Below are 17,692 nucleotides of genomic sequence, written 5' to 3'. Positions count from 1 at the left end.
AATGTGAGTTACTCCGCCTTTTCAATTAACAGCTTTATGCAATTTACTCACCATTGCTTGGAAAGCAACCACATAACATGTATGGTTAAACTCACATCAAGCGACTACATAAGGAAAACAACACGAGTCCTCTGCAACATGAATAACATGAACAAATACTTCCTCATTAAAAAGTTAGGAATTAAACTAAACGAATATTACCAATAAAATACAAATATTCTGACCATAGTCCTCCGAAAAGTGTGATTTCTTCATTGTTCATTCACATATAAGCACCTCTAAAACCACCACTGTATTTGTGAATCTTTAGTAGCCTGCTATTCAAACAGGCGAACAAAATTCTCAGCAACCAAATAAGCATCAGCCGCCTGTTTCTTCATAGCAGCGTGTTTAATTGCGCGGACAACATTTCGACCGCTTGATCTCCATCGGCAGCCACAGAATTCAAATCAAAACCACACATTAACCAAAACTTTACGATATATACATCATTATATATAAGAAATTTGAACGATGAGTAAACGTTCTAACTTAAACATAGATGGATGTGTTTTTAAAACCTAATTATATTTTCCTAAAACCTTAAAACATCTAAGTGTAATCTATTTATTTTCTATCATAATCTTAATCTTTAATTAAAGGATTTTACCATTTCTCGTGGTAAAGATGGCCTAATGACAAAAAGTGTAAAACCACCACTAAGTTGGGTTACCCAGCCATACGAGGCCAGGCCCAATTGTACAATCTCCATGAAAACCCGACATAAAACCCACTTTGCCCAAGAAAAACTGGTATAAATACATTTAGAAATCAGATCGTCGAGGGTAGGTTTGCTTCCTTGCCCACTTTGCCGCTGGCTTTTCCTGTACGAGATTCCGGTGTTTGGTTATTTCTTCTGGTCTTATTTGCTTGGAATCTTCTGGTACGAAATTTTGATTTCGTGTACCCTTAATTATTTATTTATGTATCTTAAAATTTTTAAAATATACAACAAAATTTTCCCAGGGCGAGTTTTGCTTTGATGATGGAGGTATTTGGTCACACTAAACTCAAAGCTTCTATGAAAGATGTACTTGCTGAATCCATATATCCCATTGATTCCCGCATCCTCCTCGTCCCTCTTAACCAAGAGGCGGAGGAACATAACCATTGGCTCAAATTTCTAGACCTTTCAAAGTGGCTCCGCTCGGCCTGTCATGTATGTGTGTGTGTATATTCTATTCCTGTTTCTTCACATAAATTGATACATACATGTACTTTGTCTTGTGCCAACCTCCTCCTGCCATTTTTTATTTATTTATTTATCTAATTCTTTTTTTCTTGTATGCCAATAAAGTTGTTTGTGGGGGGTTTTGAACCACTCACGTATTCCAAAGATTTCTCACTCGAGCTCGATCATCCTTTCGTGCCAGTTGTCAGTGACTTCGCCGTGGCTGCTTTCAACGAGCTGTGTAGGATGGTTGGTTTAATTAAATTTTTTACTTCTATTAATTACAGTCAGTCATATTTTAACTTATGGACACGTACACATTCCTATTGCTAGTATGTAAAGAAGGGTGTCGAGGACAATATTTATGAAGCTGAAGTTATGAATGTCAAATACGTCATCAACGTTTATGGATATAAATTTATAATAACATTAGAGGCCTTGGAAGAAGATGTGGTTGGTGTTTATGAGGCAACCGTCCTATGCCATTGTGATGATGGCCGAAGAACACTCTTAAAATTCATTCAATTGCCCTGTCCACCTGTTGGTACGTCAACTTACTCTTAGTCTCCTTCATTCGTTTTATGACATTAATTTGTCTGATATGTATCAAACCGGAAAGTAAAGAAAGAATAAGAAAATTGATAGATTTCTGGATTAATGCCCAAGTAACCCCTAAGAACAATGATAATGTTCTCCATACCTAAAATAAGATGCCCTAATGCCCTTATTTAAATAACATAGACTCCTAACCTAACTTGTTAACCAAGTCACTAATAATAATAATAATAATAAATAATAATAATAATAATAATAATAATAATAATAATAATAATAATAATAATAATAATAATAATAATAATAATAATAATAATCACTTAGCCCCTTGACTTCTTTCTGCTATGCGGCCCAGCCCACTTATTCTCTTGATCTGTGTCATTACTCCCTGCTGCAAAACACACCTTGTCCTCAAGGTGTGGCTTCAAAGATTGCTTCAGGTGATACCCGGATCCCATGTTTTGATGTGTAATGTTGCCATTCGTAGATCATAGGAATGCAGCAGAATAGAACCCACATTAGCATTGCTTCCATTGTCGAATTTGAAGTCATACATGGCTGCATTCTGTTGATGTGACATAAATCCAACCTAAGCAACAAGAGGATCATATTGAACCCATATGAAAGGCTCAACTATCATCTTCTAAGGCTGCTTGTTGATGTCTTCCAACTTTGTATGATCAGGCTCCTTGCTTATTCTAAAAACAGCTTCCTTGTGTTCTTTATTATTATGTGATATAAACCAGACCCGAAAATAGCAACAGAAGGATAATACCAGTAGAACTTATAAGAATATAATAGAAAATAAAGAAAGATAAAGACAAGATAATCTGGATTAATGCCCCAGTTCCCCTAAGTTCCTAAGAACAATTAATCATCTTTCTCCACACCTCATAACCGTGGCCTATGGCCTTATTTAAATATAGAGACTTCTTAACCTAACTTGACCCACAAGTAATAATAATTATAATAATAACTAATAATACTATTAATAACAAATTTACACCTGGCCCTTAATCCCCTGACCCATTCAGCCCATTAACTTCTTCAGCCTGATTCTTATTAGTTATCATTACTCCCGCCCCCAAAAAACACCTTGCCCTCAAGGTGTTGCTTTGAAAAATTGCTTTAAATAATTCCAAGATCCCATATCTTCCTTTCGCTTGGATATCAGTGGAAATGACTGGAAGACCCAAAAATATGTCCGAAATCATTCCAAGACTGCTCATGAGATACCCGATGCCCCAATTCATAACACCCTTTTTTAGCTTCACATAACTTTGTGGAATCGTAAGCTCGTATGGAAGGTCAGACTTTGGAACACCATGCTGTATGTTTCTAAGCCCATAATCAGTTGCTCCTTTCTTGACCATTGTGAGTAGAGAAAAGGAATCACTTAATGGACAATTGCCCATAATGGATAATTGTCTTAGCAGCATGATTGAAGGGACTTTCCTTTCCTTGTAGTTGTTCACGGACCTGATCTGCAAGTTCTACTGAACTCACCATCCCTTCCATACAACTGACTTCCATTCCCTCTGAAACCTGTTACTTTGGAGGCCGAAGCCCCAAGGGTTGGTGTTATCATAGTGGTCAACTGTGGCTGGGTTGGTTTTGACTGCGTTACCTGCTGTTTCTGCATCTGATCTGCTTTCTATTCTGTTTTCTTTCTCTTCTCGACTGCCTCCGTTTGCAAAACAAATGTTTGGTTAATCCTGGCCAAGTGTGCATCCGGTAAACATATTATGGCCGACCGTAATCCTTCCCTGAGTTCCCTTATAAGGATCAAGTCCTGTTCAACATTAGCTGTTATGGCCCGTAAAGCAGCATTGACATCAACACTCATACAAGCCATAATACCCACAAGTTGCAAGATCCAAAGCTCTGATACCAATTGATATAAACCAGACCCGAAACTAGCAACAGAATGATAATACTAGTAGAACTGATAAGAATATAACAGAAAATAAAGAAAGAACAAGACAAGATAATCTGGATTAATGCCCCAGTCGCCCTAGGTTCCTGAGAACATTTAATCATATTTCTCCACACCTCATAACCGTGGCCTATGACCTTATTTAAATAAAGAGACTTTTTAACCTAACTTGACCCACAAGTAATAATAATTATAATAATAACTAATAATACTATTAATAACAAATAATACTATTAATAACAAATTCACAGTCGGCACTTAATCACCTGACCTATTCAACCCATTAACTTCTTCAGCCTGATTCATATCATTATAAGCCTTGTTCCTTGTAAGGGAGAATTCAGGGAAGAGATACTGCCGGCCAGAAAACAAATCCATTTACCGGATGCACACCTGGCCAGGTTTGACCAAACATTGGTTAAGCAAACTGAGGCAGTCGAGAAGAGCAAGGAAGAAGCAGATCAGCAAGTAAATCAGAAAGCAGATCAGAAACAACCTATTTCACAGTCGGAGCTGACTATACCTGGGCTGAGTTAGGTGCAAGTTAGGGTTGTCTCCTATACCTGTGTTTTGCAGCGGGGAGTAATGATACGGATCAATGGGTTAGGTGCTGGGCTGAGTTGGGCTGATACGGCAGAAAAGTTTATTATTATTAGTTAATTACTTATTGTCCAAGTTAGGGTTGTCTCCTATTTAAATAAGGCTTGTAGCCACCGTATTCTAGGTATTGGAGATTATTATTATTGTCTGATTCAGACTTAGGGAGTTACAGGAGCTCTAATTCCTGTCTATCTATTTAACAGCCGACTTCCATCGGCTTTGTTTGTGTTTATTGCTTGTTCTTCATTTATACATTCTGCTGTTATAGTCAACTTGCTGCTGTTTTCTGGTCTGTTACACATCATTCTGATAGCCCATAATTGAACCCGTCATCCCTACTCTCAGTTATCTCTGGAGTCTGGATTAATAAATTTTTCTTTTTCAGCCTCTTCACCCTCTTGTTGCAGTTTCTCTTCAACCACCGTTGGTTTAATAGGAGCATCATCGAACTCATCTTCACCCTCTGCATCCTCTACACGATCAGTTGGGCGATTTTGTTTTCTGGCCAACCGCATCTCTTCCCTAAATTCTCTTATAAGGATCAAGGCCTGTTCAACATTAGCTGATATGGCCCATAAACCAGCATTGACATCAACACTCATACAAGCCATAATACCCACAAGTCGCAAGATCCAAAGCTCTGATACCAATTGATATGTATCAAACTGGAAAATAAAGAAAGAATAAGAAAATTGATAGATTTCTGGATTAATGCCCCAGTAGCCCCTAGTTCCTTAGAACAATGATAATATTCTCCATACCTAAAACACGATGGCCTTAATGCCCTTATTTAAATAACATAGACTCCTAACCTAACTTGTTCATCAAGTCACTAATAATATTAATAATAATAATAACTAATAATAATTATTATCACTTAGCCCCCTGACTTCTTTCTGCTATGCGGCCTAGCCCACTTATTATCTTGATCCGTATCTGTAACGACTCAAACACAAAACGACAAACTCTATTATATTTTAAAAAATTTCGCCATGACCTTATCGTAAATTCAACAACCCAACCTGTAAAAATTTTCAAAAATCCTTGTACAAGACCAACTCAAGCTTTTTCAAACTAAAATTTACCTCCAACTTACCAAACATAACTAAAACATAATTTTACATGCCAACTATCATTTGACTAATCATATAAACTAGTCAAATGATCATAACTAAAACATATTACATACTACATCTTTACAAACTATATTTGACCATTTCACAACACAAAAAATAACACTTTCAAACATTTGTTCAAGAGCTTGGTTCACAAAAGGGATTAACTATCACCAAAATTACACTACTTTCACCTCAAAATCTCTAGCTAATTACTCCAACTTGGATTTATCCTTTGATCCACTTGAACCTATAAAATATAAACAACTAAAAGATAAGCAATTTTGCTTAGTGAGTACAAAATACAATTATGCAAGTTATCATCATATCAATTATCTTAGGCTAGCACAATCATAACACTTTATCATATTACTTGAACTACTTGTACTAGCCAACTAACAAGCATATGGATCCATAGCTACTATTAACTCTACCTACAAGAGTTAAACCAAAAGTCAACTCTTGTAGTCTAACTACCTACAAGAATGGACAACGCCAACTCTTGTAGTCTAACTACCTACAAGAATGGACAACGCCAATTCTTGTAGTCTAACTATTAACATAAAGATACTTTGTACTCACCTTATTAACGAGAACTTGCAAATAATCCTTAAGATAACTCGAACTCAAAACCTATTACAATTGCAAAATACATGATTACTTATATAGCTTACTTAACTTTCCAACTAACCCATAACATACATATATTGTTGTGTTTGGCTAACTACATAATACACTTTTCTTATAAAATTCTCAAGGACATAAGACAACTTTGCTATACTATCATTTAACAATATTTCTTTATCATCTCAAATCTCAATTTCAATTCTAGTTAGCCAAACAATAACAATAACAATTATAATAATATGGGTTTCCATAAAATTTCTTAAAAGAATGATGATAATAATTTTATTATCATCATATAATAAACATATAAATATTAACAATTATCAATAACATTACCTTCACTTGAATTAACTATAGATACTAGCTACACTTGAAATCCCCAACTATTTTATGATGAACCCTAAATAAATTCTTCCATACTTCACCCAAAATCAATCAAAGATATATTATTATTATTGTTGTTGAAGAATTAGAGATTTAATTATGATGGGAAGAAAATATATATTAGTAATTAGTAAAGATCAAATCTTCACTTGCTCCTGTTTTTTCTTTTTTCTTTTTGGCGGTGCAAAACTCTCAACGACCCACACACATATAAACTTCTAGGAGGTTTCTAATGTAATTGTATTTTAATTAAATTAAGGGTATTTAGTATTATTAGTTATATTTTATACCCTATTGTTTATCTAATATTTCATTTTCACACTAACATTTTAATAAGGAAATGACTCATTTATCCTTACTAACTATAAAATATAATATCATAGTTAAAATATTACCGTTTAAAAATCGGGGAGTTACAACTCTTCCCCACTTACACAAGATCACGACCTCGTGATCCACGCCATATGCCACGATGGAAAATACTTCAGCACGACTTCTTCGGGTTCCCAGGTGAACTCTGAACCCTTTTTATGCCTCCATTGGATTTTATACAATTTTAATGTTTTCCTACGAAAGTTCTTAACCGGCTCATCAACTATTCCAACCGGTTCTTCAGCATAGTTAAGTTTATTATCTATTTCAATCTCATCCAACGGTACTAACATAGTTTTATCAGCCAAACATTTTCGAAGATGTGAGACGTGGAATGTATTGTGAATTCCTGCGAGTTCTTCGGGCAATTCAAGACGATATGCAACATTTCCCACTTTTGCCAAAATTTTAAAAGGGCCGATAAAACGAGGACCAAGTTTTCCACGTTTACGAAAACGAATGACTCCTTTCCATGGAAAAACCTTAAGCAACACATGATCACCTACGTTAAACTCAATAGGTCTTTTCCGCTTGTCAGCATACGATTTCTGTCTGTCTTGAGCTGCCTTTAGTCTTTCTCTAATCATATCAATCTTCTGGGTGGTCTTAAGTACAATATCAGTTCCACCCAGTTCTCTTTGTCCCACCTCTCCCCAGCATATAGGAGTACGACACTTCCTACCGTATAACATTTCGTAAGGTGGCATTTCAATGCTAGCATGATAACTATTATTGTATGAAAATTCTGCTAGCGGTAAATATAGATCCCATGTTCCGCCAAAGTCAATTATACATGCGCGCAACATATCTTCTAGAGTCTGAATGGTCCTTTCACTTTGACCATCTGTCTGGGGATGATATGCGGTACTCAAGTTTAATTGAGTACCCATATCCTCTTGGAATTTATGCCAGAATTGAGAAGTGAACCGAGTATCTCGATCAGATACAATAGAAATAGGAACACCATGCCTTGCCACCACTTCTTTCAAATAAAGATCAGCTAACACTTCTGAAGAAAAAGATTCTCGAATTGGAAGGAACAAAGCACTTTTTGTAAGACGATCTACAATCACCCATATGGTGTCATAGTGATTACGAGGTGTCTTTGGTAGCTTTGTAATAAAATCCATAGTGAGATGTTCTCACTTCCACTTGGGTATTTCCAAAGGCTGTAAACTCCCATATGGTTTCTGATGCTCTGCCTTAACATGCAAACATGTTAAACACTTTTGAACGTATTTAACAATATCTCTCTTCATTCCAGGCCACCAGTAATCCTTTTTGAGATCATAATACATCTTTGTTGCTCCCGGATGAATGGAATATTTAGACTTGTGTGCCTCCTCGAATAATATCTGTTTAATGTTACTTGAGAATGGAATCCAAATTCTGTTATAACGAGTAATAAGCCCTCTTGAGTCTTTAGAGAGATTCTTAACTTGACCTTTAATTCGTTCTTTTCTCTCATCATTTTGTAAAGCTTTCTCTTGGGCTTCTCTAATTTGATCGAAAAACTCGTTAGTAATAATCATTCTTAGGGACGCAACTTGAATATTACCATGACGACTTTTCCGACTAAGAGCATCTGCTACAACATTTGCTTTGCCAGGATGATAGAGAATTTCACAGTCATAATCTTTTAGAAGATCTAACCATCTTCTCTGACGATTATTTAGATCTCGTTGATCAAAGAAATACTTTAGACTTCTATGATCGGTATAAATAGTACATTTAACACCGTAAAGATAATGGCGCCATGTTTTTAAGGCAAAGACAACCGCTGCCAACTCAAGGTCATGAGTTGGATATCCTTTCTCGTGTTCCTTCAACTGTCTCGATGCATAAGCAATGACTTTCCCATGTTGCATGAGAACACAACCAAGACCATTAGAAGAAGCGTCACAATATACAGACATATCATAAACCCCTTCTGGAAGAACTAGAACAGGTGCCTCACTTAACTTCTACTTGAGTGTATTAAAAGCTGATTCTTGTTCGTTACCCCACTCAAACTTTTCATTCTTTCGAGTCAACTTTGTTAAAGGAGAAGCAATTCTTGAGAAGTCTAAAATGAATCGACGATAATAACCGGCTAGTCCAAGAAAACTGCGAATCTCTGTGGGATTTTTCGGACGATCCCATTTCATAACTGCCGCTATCTTTTCAGGATCAACTTTTATGCCTTCACTACTTACAACATGACCAAGAAATTGCACTTCTCTTAGCCAAAACTCACATTTAGAAAATTTTGCGTACAATTTTTCTTTTCTGAGAGTTTCCAAGACTTCACGCAAATGATGTTCGTGTTCAACTTGACTCTTTGAGTAAATTAGAATATCATCTATGAAAACAATCACGAATCTGTCTAACATAGGACGACAAACACGATTCATAAGGTCCGTAAAAGCTGCGGGAGCATTTGTAAGACCAAAAGGCATAACAACAAATTCATAATGCCCATAACGAGTTCGGAACGCAGTTTTTGGAATATCTTCTTCTCGCACCTTTAATTGATGATAGCCAGAGCGGAGATCAATTTTAGAAAAATAACTTGCACCCTGAAGTTGATCGAATAAATCATCAATTCGAGGTAAAGGATACCTGTTCTTGATGGTTACCTTGTTGAGCTCACGATAATCAATACACATGCGCATAACACCATCTTTCTTCTTGACAAAGAGAACAGGCGCACCCCACGGGGAACTACTTGGACGAATAAAACCCTTGTCTAAAAGTTCCTGGAGTTGACTCATTAACTCTTGCATTTCTGTCGATGCTAGACGATAAGGAGCCTTGGCAATAGGATTAGCACCTGGAACAAGATCAATACGAAACTCAACTTGCCGGTCAGGTGGAACACCCGGCAAGTCATCAGGAAAAACATCAGAATATTCATTAACAACCGGAATTTCTTGCAAAGACTTTGTCTCTTTTCTAGAATCAATAACGTGAGCTAGATAGGCTTGACACCCATGATGAATATGACGGCGAGCACGAGCATAAGTACAGATTGATAAAGGATATTTTTGTCTCTCTCCATAGACAGTCATATCTTCCCCACTTGGAGCCTTGAGATGGACACTTTTGTCATCACAAGAAATGTTGGCTTTATGTAACCCAAGCCAATCCATTCCTATGATAATATCAAACTCACCCAAGATCATCGGAATTAAATCAACTTTAAAAGATTTAGAGTCAATAACTAGTTCACAATCCCGATACGCATCATAAAGAAGTAACTTTTCATTCTGAGGAATTTCTACTTCTAAGGGTGAATCTAATTTAGATGGGGTTTTCATAAGATAATGGGAGAATCTAGAGGCTACAAAACAACGATTTGCACCAGAGTCGAATAAAACTTTAGCAGGTATAGAATTCACCAGAAAGGTACCTGACACAACATCTGATGCCTGTTTTGCCTCATCAACTGAAATCTGAAAAGCTCTTCCCTTTTGAGCCCCCGTCATCTTTGCTAACCTCCTTTCGGTTTCTTTCCTCAATTCAGCTTTCCTTTCCTCCTCCGACAAAAAAGGACAAGAACTCTTTCTGTGGCCTGCCTGAAAGCAGTGGAAACAAACTGTCACTTTCCCTGGTGTCACTTTCCCTAGCTGAAACTTGCAGTCTTTCATGAAATGGCCTGGCAGTCCACATTTATAACAGTTTTCCGAATTAGCCCGACATTGGCCTGAATGCATCCTCCCACAAATATCACAACGAGGAGAATTTCCACTTCTATGTTGGTTTCCCATTGGCGTGTCGCTTCCCTTAAATTTCTTGCTGGAAGAACTAGTTTGCTCAAACTTTCTTTTCTGATGTAAATCTTCACTCCGTGCTTTCTCTACTTCAAAGCCTCGTGCAACATTATATAATTCAGTAAAAGACTTCATCTGCACAAGACTAATGCGTTCCCGTAGATCTTTACGGAGTAGCCTATGAAAATTTTCTTTAAGCAAATCATCGTTATTAAGATACTCTGGGAAGAATTGAGCTTTATCCAAAAACTGAGTTTTAAAAGAATTCAGGTCTAATGATCCCTGAGGTGTAGTTAAGAACTCGGCACGAAGTTTAGCAATTTCTGCTTCAGGACGGAAAAACTTGTAAGAATCTTGTTTAAAATCATCCCAAGACAAGGTAGAAATGAAAGCCTCACCTTTAACTCTGATTTGTTCATCCCACCACCGCTTAGCACCTCCTCTTAACCTACTCGCACCATAGATCGTCTTTAACTCAGGAGGGCATTTAGTAATTCTGAAAGCACCCTCGATCTCAGATATCCAATTAGTACTAACAATGGGATCAGGATCCCCATCATATTCAGGGGGATGAGAAATAGTGAAATTTTTTAAGTTATACTCTTTCTGAGATGTAGTCTCTGCCATATGAGTACCTTCACTTCCCACGGTTTGAATTTTAGGCTGACGTCCTTGAGTTTGAGGAAAACGCTTATCAAACTCCTTCTTAACAACTTGAGAAACCTGTTCTTTGATCATAGTAGTTATGTCACCAGTAACGATATTTTGCACAGTATCCTGAATTTGACGAGTAAAGTAAGGAGCGAAATTCTGAAGGGCTCGTCCTATCTGAGCTGAGATGCTATCATCATTAGCATCAACCTGTTCATCGTCATTAGAATGATGTTCTATGCCCGCATCATGATGACTTGGGCTACCTAAATCCTGATTAGTAACATCCATCTGAAAGTTCAATCAATCTATTAATTTCACGAATTTTATAATTCTACATCATCAAATACAATTATAGCATATATAAGGTCTCGAGCTCTAAAGTCCCATGTTAGAGAACTTCCATATTTAACGCTTTTAATTTAAGATGTTTAATATATGATCGTAATAATGCTGCAGTCATTATTATGATTATATATTATAACTCCTTGAGTTAAATTAGTTAAATATTTTCATACTCTAACATAAAACAACTTATCTCACTTACGGCCAGTTACATATTATGGTTTAAGCTTAGGCGTTCTATTCTATAATGATCGAATACCTAAATCCCTTAAACCAAAGCTCTGATACCACTTGTAACGACTCAAACACAAAACGACAACTCTATTATATTTTAAAAAATTTCGCCATGACCTTATCGTAAATTCAACAACCCAACCTGTAAAAATTTTCAAAAATCCTTGTACAAGACCAACTCAAGCTTTTTCAAACTAAAATTTACCTCCAACTTACCAAACATAACTAAAACATAATTTTACATGCCAACTATCATTTGACTAATCATATAAACTAGTCAAATGATCATAACTAAAACATATTACATACTACATCTTTACAAACTATATTTGACCATTTCACAACACAAAAAATAACACTTTCAAACATTTGGTCAAGAGTTTGGTTCACAAAAGGGATTAACTATCACCAAAATTACACTACCTTCACCTCAAAATCTCTAGCTAATTACTCCAACTTGGATTTATCCTTTGATCCACTTGAACCTATAAAATATAAACAACTAAAAGATAAGCAATTTTGCTTAGTGAGTACAAAATACAATTATGCAAGTTATCATCATATCAATTATCTTAGGCTAGCACAATCATAACACTTTATCATATTACTTGAACTACTTGTACTAGCCAACTAACAAGCATATGGATCCATAGCTACTATTAACTCTACCTACAAGAGTTAAACCAAAAGTCAACTCTTGTAGTCTAACTACCTACAAGAATGGACAACGCCAACTCTTGTAGTCTAACTACCTACAAGAATGGACAACGCCAATTCTTGTAGTCTAACTATTAACATAAAGATACTTTGTACTCACCTTATTAACGAGAACTTGCAAATAATCCTTAAGATAACTCGAACTCAAAACCTATTACAATTGCAAAATACATGATTACTTATATAGCTTACTTAACTTTCCAACTAACCAATAACATACATATATTGTTGTGTTTGGCTAACTACATAATACACTTTTCTTATAAAATTCTCAAGGACATAAGACAACTTTGCTATACTATCATTTAACAATATTTCTTTATCATCTCAAATCTCAATTTCAATTCTAGTTAGCCAAACAATAACAATAACAATTATAATAATATGGGTTTCCATAAAATTTCTTAAAAGAATGATGATAATAATTTTATTATCATCATATAATAAACATATAAATATTAACAATTATCAATAACATTACCTTCACTTGAATTAACTATAGATACTAGCTACACTTGAAATCCCCAACTATTTTATGATGAACCCTAAATAAATTCTTCCATACTTCACCCAAAATCAATCAAAGATATATTATTATTGTTGTTGTTGAAGAATTAGAGATTTAATTATGATGGGAAGAAAAGATATATTAGTAATTAGTAAAGATCAAATCTTCACTTGCTCCTGTTTTTTTTTTCTTTTTGGCGGTGCAAAACTCTCGACGACCCACACACATATAAACTTCCAGGAGGTTTCTAATGTAATTGTATTTTAATTAAATTAAGGGTATTTAGTATTATTAGTTATATTTTATACCCTATTGTTTATCTAATATTTCATTTTCACACTAACATTTTAATAAGGAAATGACTCATTTATCCTTACTAACTATAAAATATAATATCATAGTTAAAATATTACCGTTTAAAAATCGGGGCGTTACAGTATCATTGTCCAAAAGCTTTCATTATATGTTAATGCTACGGAGTATATCTTTATAGGTGACCTCTTACCCAACCAATCCTAGTGTGATACCATCTTAAGTTTGCTGCAATTTAAGTTTTCAGCCCGAGAACCTTTAGCGTGTCAACCTGACCGGCTATCAAATCCAGTAAAGAAGATTTCGCAAGTCAACACCCGTATTCAAAATGTTTTGTTTTGACCCACCAACAACCCAACTCAACCATTTTGTCACCTCTAATGTTATCAAAATATACACGTGTGGTGGCATTAAACTGTGATAAAGGTTTGCATGCGAAACATTCCTATGAGTTACAGTATTAAACACATTGCATATGCAAAATATCTATCATGCTTGCATGCGTCCATAACTGATTACCATTCCTCTCAAAATTTGACATTAAATGTACAGATATGGTTATGCTTCTTGAACCAAGTCATGCCTCTTTTTTGTTACTTTGTTATTCTTGAACTTTGTGCCTTTGACTAATCAAACCAGATTTTAATAGTATTTTGTCGTATAATTCAGATTTTTTCAGAGTATTGTTCCTGAACTTTTATTCCTGGTCGTGTAGTTAATTTCATTTTTCACTGTACTCTTCTGACTTCTCAAAAGTTGGCATCATTCCCATTTTTTAGAGCTGTAGTTGGTATCTGCTGTCCCTTGGCGTGGCTATTTTAAACCATTTACCCGGAATCAGTCAATTTGGGTTCTGCTTTACTCTTTATTGGATAGATGGGTTGATTGCCTCTCCAAGTCTACTTTTATTGCACACCGCCTTATAGGCCTTGTTTCTGTATTGTTATTAATTTTCTTCTAAATACCTGATGCCTCAACATACTCATCTTGCGATTAATCTAGACTCTATTTGATGTGGTAGTTTTGATCTATTTATTTGTGAAAGTGTCGCCTTGGGTTGTGCTTAATCCTTTTTTGGATTAAATGAGATGAAAGACTTCCAAAGTGGCTTTTAATGCATGAAACCTCATCAGTTTTATTTAAATATATATAGATAATCATCATTGAAACATTATTGTTTTCGCAATGGTAACTATTCCATTAATATGATCAGGTAGGAAATTCAAAGGGATGACTGAGCTGGCCCGTGAGAAATCTATGTGTCAAGCTGTGAAAGGTTAAAATTCTATTTAGCCTTTATCTCTTTTCTTCTTTGTGTTGTCCGTATGTGTGTATTTTTTTCACGTTTTTTTTATCGCCTTGGCTTTTGGATGTGCAGAGCAAAAGAAGGCCATTAAAACTGAACTGAAAATAAGATGCAATGCTATGAAAGGTTATATGTTATCCCACTAATTTTTACGCATATTCTTTGTATTGTTAGTCGCAATCTTTGACTGACTCCTGGTGGTTGGGTGTGCAGACCGGAAGAAAGCAATTAAGTCTGAACTGAAAATAAGACGGAAAGCTATGAAAGGTTTTATGTTATCGTTGGTGTTATTTAATACCTTATAGTTCTAATTTTATTATTTACTCTACTTCACTAAATATTAAGCCAAGAATGTTGATACAAACTGGATCAATAATGAATGTAAATAAACAAGATAAATGGTTAATTTAATATGATAAACTCTAAATGATAGAGGTGTCACACTAATCATGACAAAAAATCTCTCAAAATGCTTGCTTCTTTTCTTCATGTGCAGGTAAGAGGAGATCCAGAGAATCATCTGACTTTATCTGCTTGAAGAAACATTATAAAATTGTGAAAGGTTTGTATTAGATACCACAAATATATGACTGTATGATTTTAAGTCAGAGATCAATCTCTTGTGAGTAGCTAAAAATATCATGTTTCTTTTTTTCTTTTCCTCGTTTGATCTTCTGCCTGTAACAAAGAGGTTGACTATTCTGTTTAATTTCTCTTTTCAGGAACTTCTGTGAAACTGGTCCAATAATGGTTTAGACTCTTAGGGTAGGAAAACTTGGAAAATAGAAAATGTGTTCAAATATGATTTTTCTAAAATAATTTTCATGGAAAACAGAAAACCTTATTTTCCAACTTATAACTACATATTGGAAAACTCAATTTGTAGTTTTCCAAATAGTTTTCACTTTAGAAATGGAAAACTTCATGTGTATTCCAAACTTGCAACTAAACGCGTTTTCAAATTTTTCAAGGGTTTTCCAAAGAAATCCCTTCTCATTTTCTTGGAAAATGAAAGCGGAAAATCAGAAAGTGGTTTCTGTAACCAAATGCACCCTTATTATTTCTGCTTCAAAATTTTATCTTTGTTTTTGCACTATAGGTGCCTGCCACACCTTTGCTCGATACAGTCATATCATGCCCATGGACTGGAAGATTAAAAGGAGTAATCCAGGTTAATCAGTTATTGTTTTGTTTCACCTTGCATTCCCATAGACACAGCATAAACATATAGGTGTGAATAAAAGATGAGTTTATTAACATGTTTGGTGGTAGGGGTTGGACCAATTAACTTGTGTAACGTTCAGAGCGGATCAAAATGGGTAGGGTTGAGCCACCAATTTTTTTCAAGTTTATTCATTTCATGCATAACTGTATTAAAGAATTATTTATTTTTTGTTTGTAATAAAGCAGCTTATAAAAGAATTTAAATGCCTGAGAATTGCGTATACTTTTACCAACTTGTAGTTTTACTGATGGAGTTTCATTCTAAACTAGATGTTAAACTTAGCATGGATGACTTGCAATCAAATATAATTAATTAAAAAATTTGTAACCCAGATAACCCCTAATCACAGAGGTCGAAACCGTCATTGTGGGTGGGGTAGGTATTGCACGTGTACAGCTTATAATTAAAAGAGTTTATATTCGTATATATAACATACAGTTTTCAAAATCTTACCAACCAAATGCAGCTAATATATCTCGTATCACTTTTAAGTTCTATTTGAGCACATAAAGCACCATGAGACTTATCATCTTTGTATTCTCTCATGTTCAGATGATTGGTTTGTTCCTAACAAGAATACTGGCTTGCAACCAAGAAGTCATCAACACTCTTGTGGGGGCTATGATTACTATAATCCGTTGACAGGTTAAATAGTTAATTGTAGTATTATATTTGTAGTTTTTGATGATCTTCTTTCCAAGGTGTTGTACGGATTAAACAATTCTAGAGGATGAGGGCCTAAATTTTCTATTATTTAAATAGCTAAGACTAAGAGTAAAATTTTTCAAATGATTCTTTTTTGATTTTGGATTTCTGTTGAGGGGCTAGTGTGTTTCGGGATGGGCCTATTTTTTTTAAAAAAATTACTTTGGGCTTTCTCTGAGGGTGGGTCCCCCCTCCTCCTCTTCTCTCATTGGCTGGTGGATCCGCCCATGAGTTGCATACGACAGTACTTATGTGCTTATATAAACCTTGTTTTGTACAAAAAAGTAACATAATGATCACTTTTTTTTTGTCCAGTGTTCTCATGCTATACTTAACATAATGATGATTTGTACACGCAATTTAAGTGGGGCGATGGTCACTCCTATTGAAGCCTACAACTTCAGCAGTCAGCACATATATGATGGTGGTGGTTCTTGAGTTATCTATTTGGCCTTTTGAAAAGAGGGCATTGTTTGTTTCGAATCACCGACGATAGGTTTCGTTTAGATATTATGTCTTGACCCCTAAACTATCGTCACTTTTTGTCGATAACCGAGGTAAAGTGGCGGTGCTTTAGTGTGGTTTTGTATATTAAGCATTTTCTCAACAAGATTTTCAACATTTGTTTAGAGCATGAATGCATGATCTATCTACACAAGTACATACTATTTCATATCTACTATTACACAAATGTTCCTCCCAACTCTATATATCATTTGTTAATCTAGGAGTATAGTTTAAGAAAATATTGCAAATATCAGTGCTTTGATAACATACTTTGGGCTAAACGCCTAAACTTATCTATTAGAGAAGCCCAGGTCATTCTTTGTTTTATCATCGTTGAGTACTTGAGTAAGTAAAGGAGTAAAAAGGAGTAACACATACAAACGGATTAAGATTCTCTATGTTAGTCCAACTTCACGTGTAAGTTGGAATAAATTTAGAGGATCTCAATCCCCAAACTAATCAATACACTGATACTTTTTTTTAAAGACAAAACTACCCTCCTTGTATTTTATTTCTTCTAATTCGAATTAAATCATAAATCTCCATATCAATCTCTCCTCCCAATTAATATTCTCCCAAGATAACCTTCGGTCTCATCTTTCTTCATCACAACTCTTTCAAAGTTAAATGC

The 17,692-nt window shown here is 35.2% G+C and overlaps 1 protein-coding gene and 1 long non-coding RNA gene across 2 annotated transcripts; one reads left to right on the top strand and one right to left on the bottom strand.

Moving 5' to 3' along the window:
• The first annotated feature begins 1,561 nt into the window (after window positions 1-1,561).
• On the top strand, window positions 1,562-17,313 carry LOC122594171. Its single transcript, XM_043766641.1, has 8 exons — window positions 1,562-1,754; window positions 14,532-14,594; window positions 14,697-14,750; window positions 14,838-14,891; window positions 15,121-15,186; window positions 15,724-15,795; window positions 16,402-16,494; window positions 16,870-17,313. Exons 1-8 carry the CDS (start codon window positions 1,589-1,591, stop codon window positions 16,887-16,889), a joined length of 588 nt encoding a protein of 195 aa, XP_043622576.1. The 5' UTR covers window positions 1,562-1,588; the 3' UTR covers window positions 16,890-17,313.
• On the bottom strand, window positions 5,598-13,138 carry LOC122594172. Its single transcript, XR_006322947.1, has 4 exons — window positions 12,980-13,138; window positions 12,599-12,649; window positions 12,205-12,266; window positions 5,598-5,666 (listed from the first exon to the last, which is right to left on the bottom strand). It is a non-coding gene; the product is annotated as an uncharacterized LOC122594172 (long non-coding RNA).
• Window positions 17,314-17,692: the final 379 nt, after the last annotated feature.

The sequence above is a fragment of the Erigeron canadensis genome, chromosome 3 (assembly GCF_010389155.1).
Source record: "Erigeron canadensis isolate Cc75 chromosome 3, C_canadensis_v1, whole genome shotgun sequence".
Classification (NCBI taxonomy): domain Eukaryota; kingdom Viridiplantae; phylum Streptophyta; class Magnoliopsida; order Asterales; family Asteraceae; genus Erigeron; species Erigeron canadensis.
This window is presented reverse-complemented; position numbering and strand designations above follow the sequence as displayed.

What these genes read in the sequence shown, in the direction of transcription:
- LOC122594171 (XM_043766641.1), top strand. Translation starts at nt 1,589, where the DNA reads ATGAATGTCAAATACGTCATCAACGTTTATGGATATAAATTTATAATA. An exon ending in AAGACGGAAAGCTATGAAAG is followed by an intron (nt 14,892 to 15,120) that starts GTTTTATGTTAT and finishes CTTCATGTGCAG; the next exon opens with GTAAGAGGAGATCCAGAGAA. An exon ending in TTACTATAATCCGTTGACAG is followed by an intron (nt 16,495 to 16,869) that starts GTTAAATAGTTA and finishes TTTTTTGTCCAG; the next exon opens with TGTTCTCATGCTATACTTAA.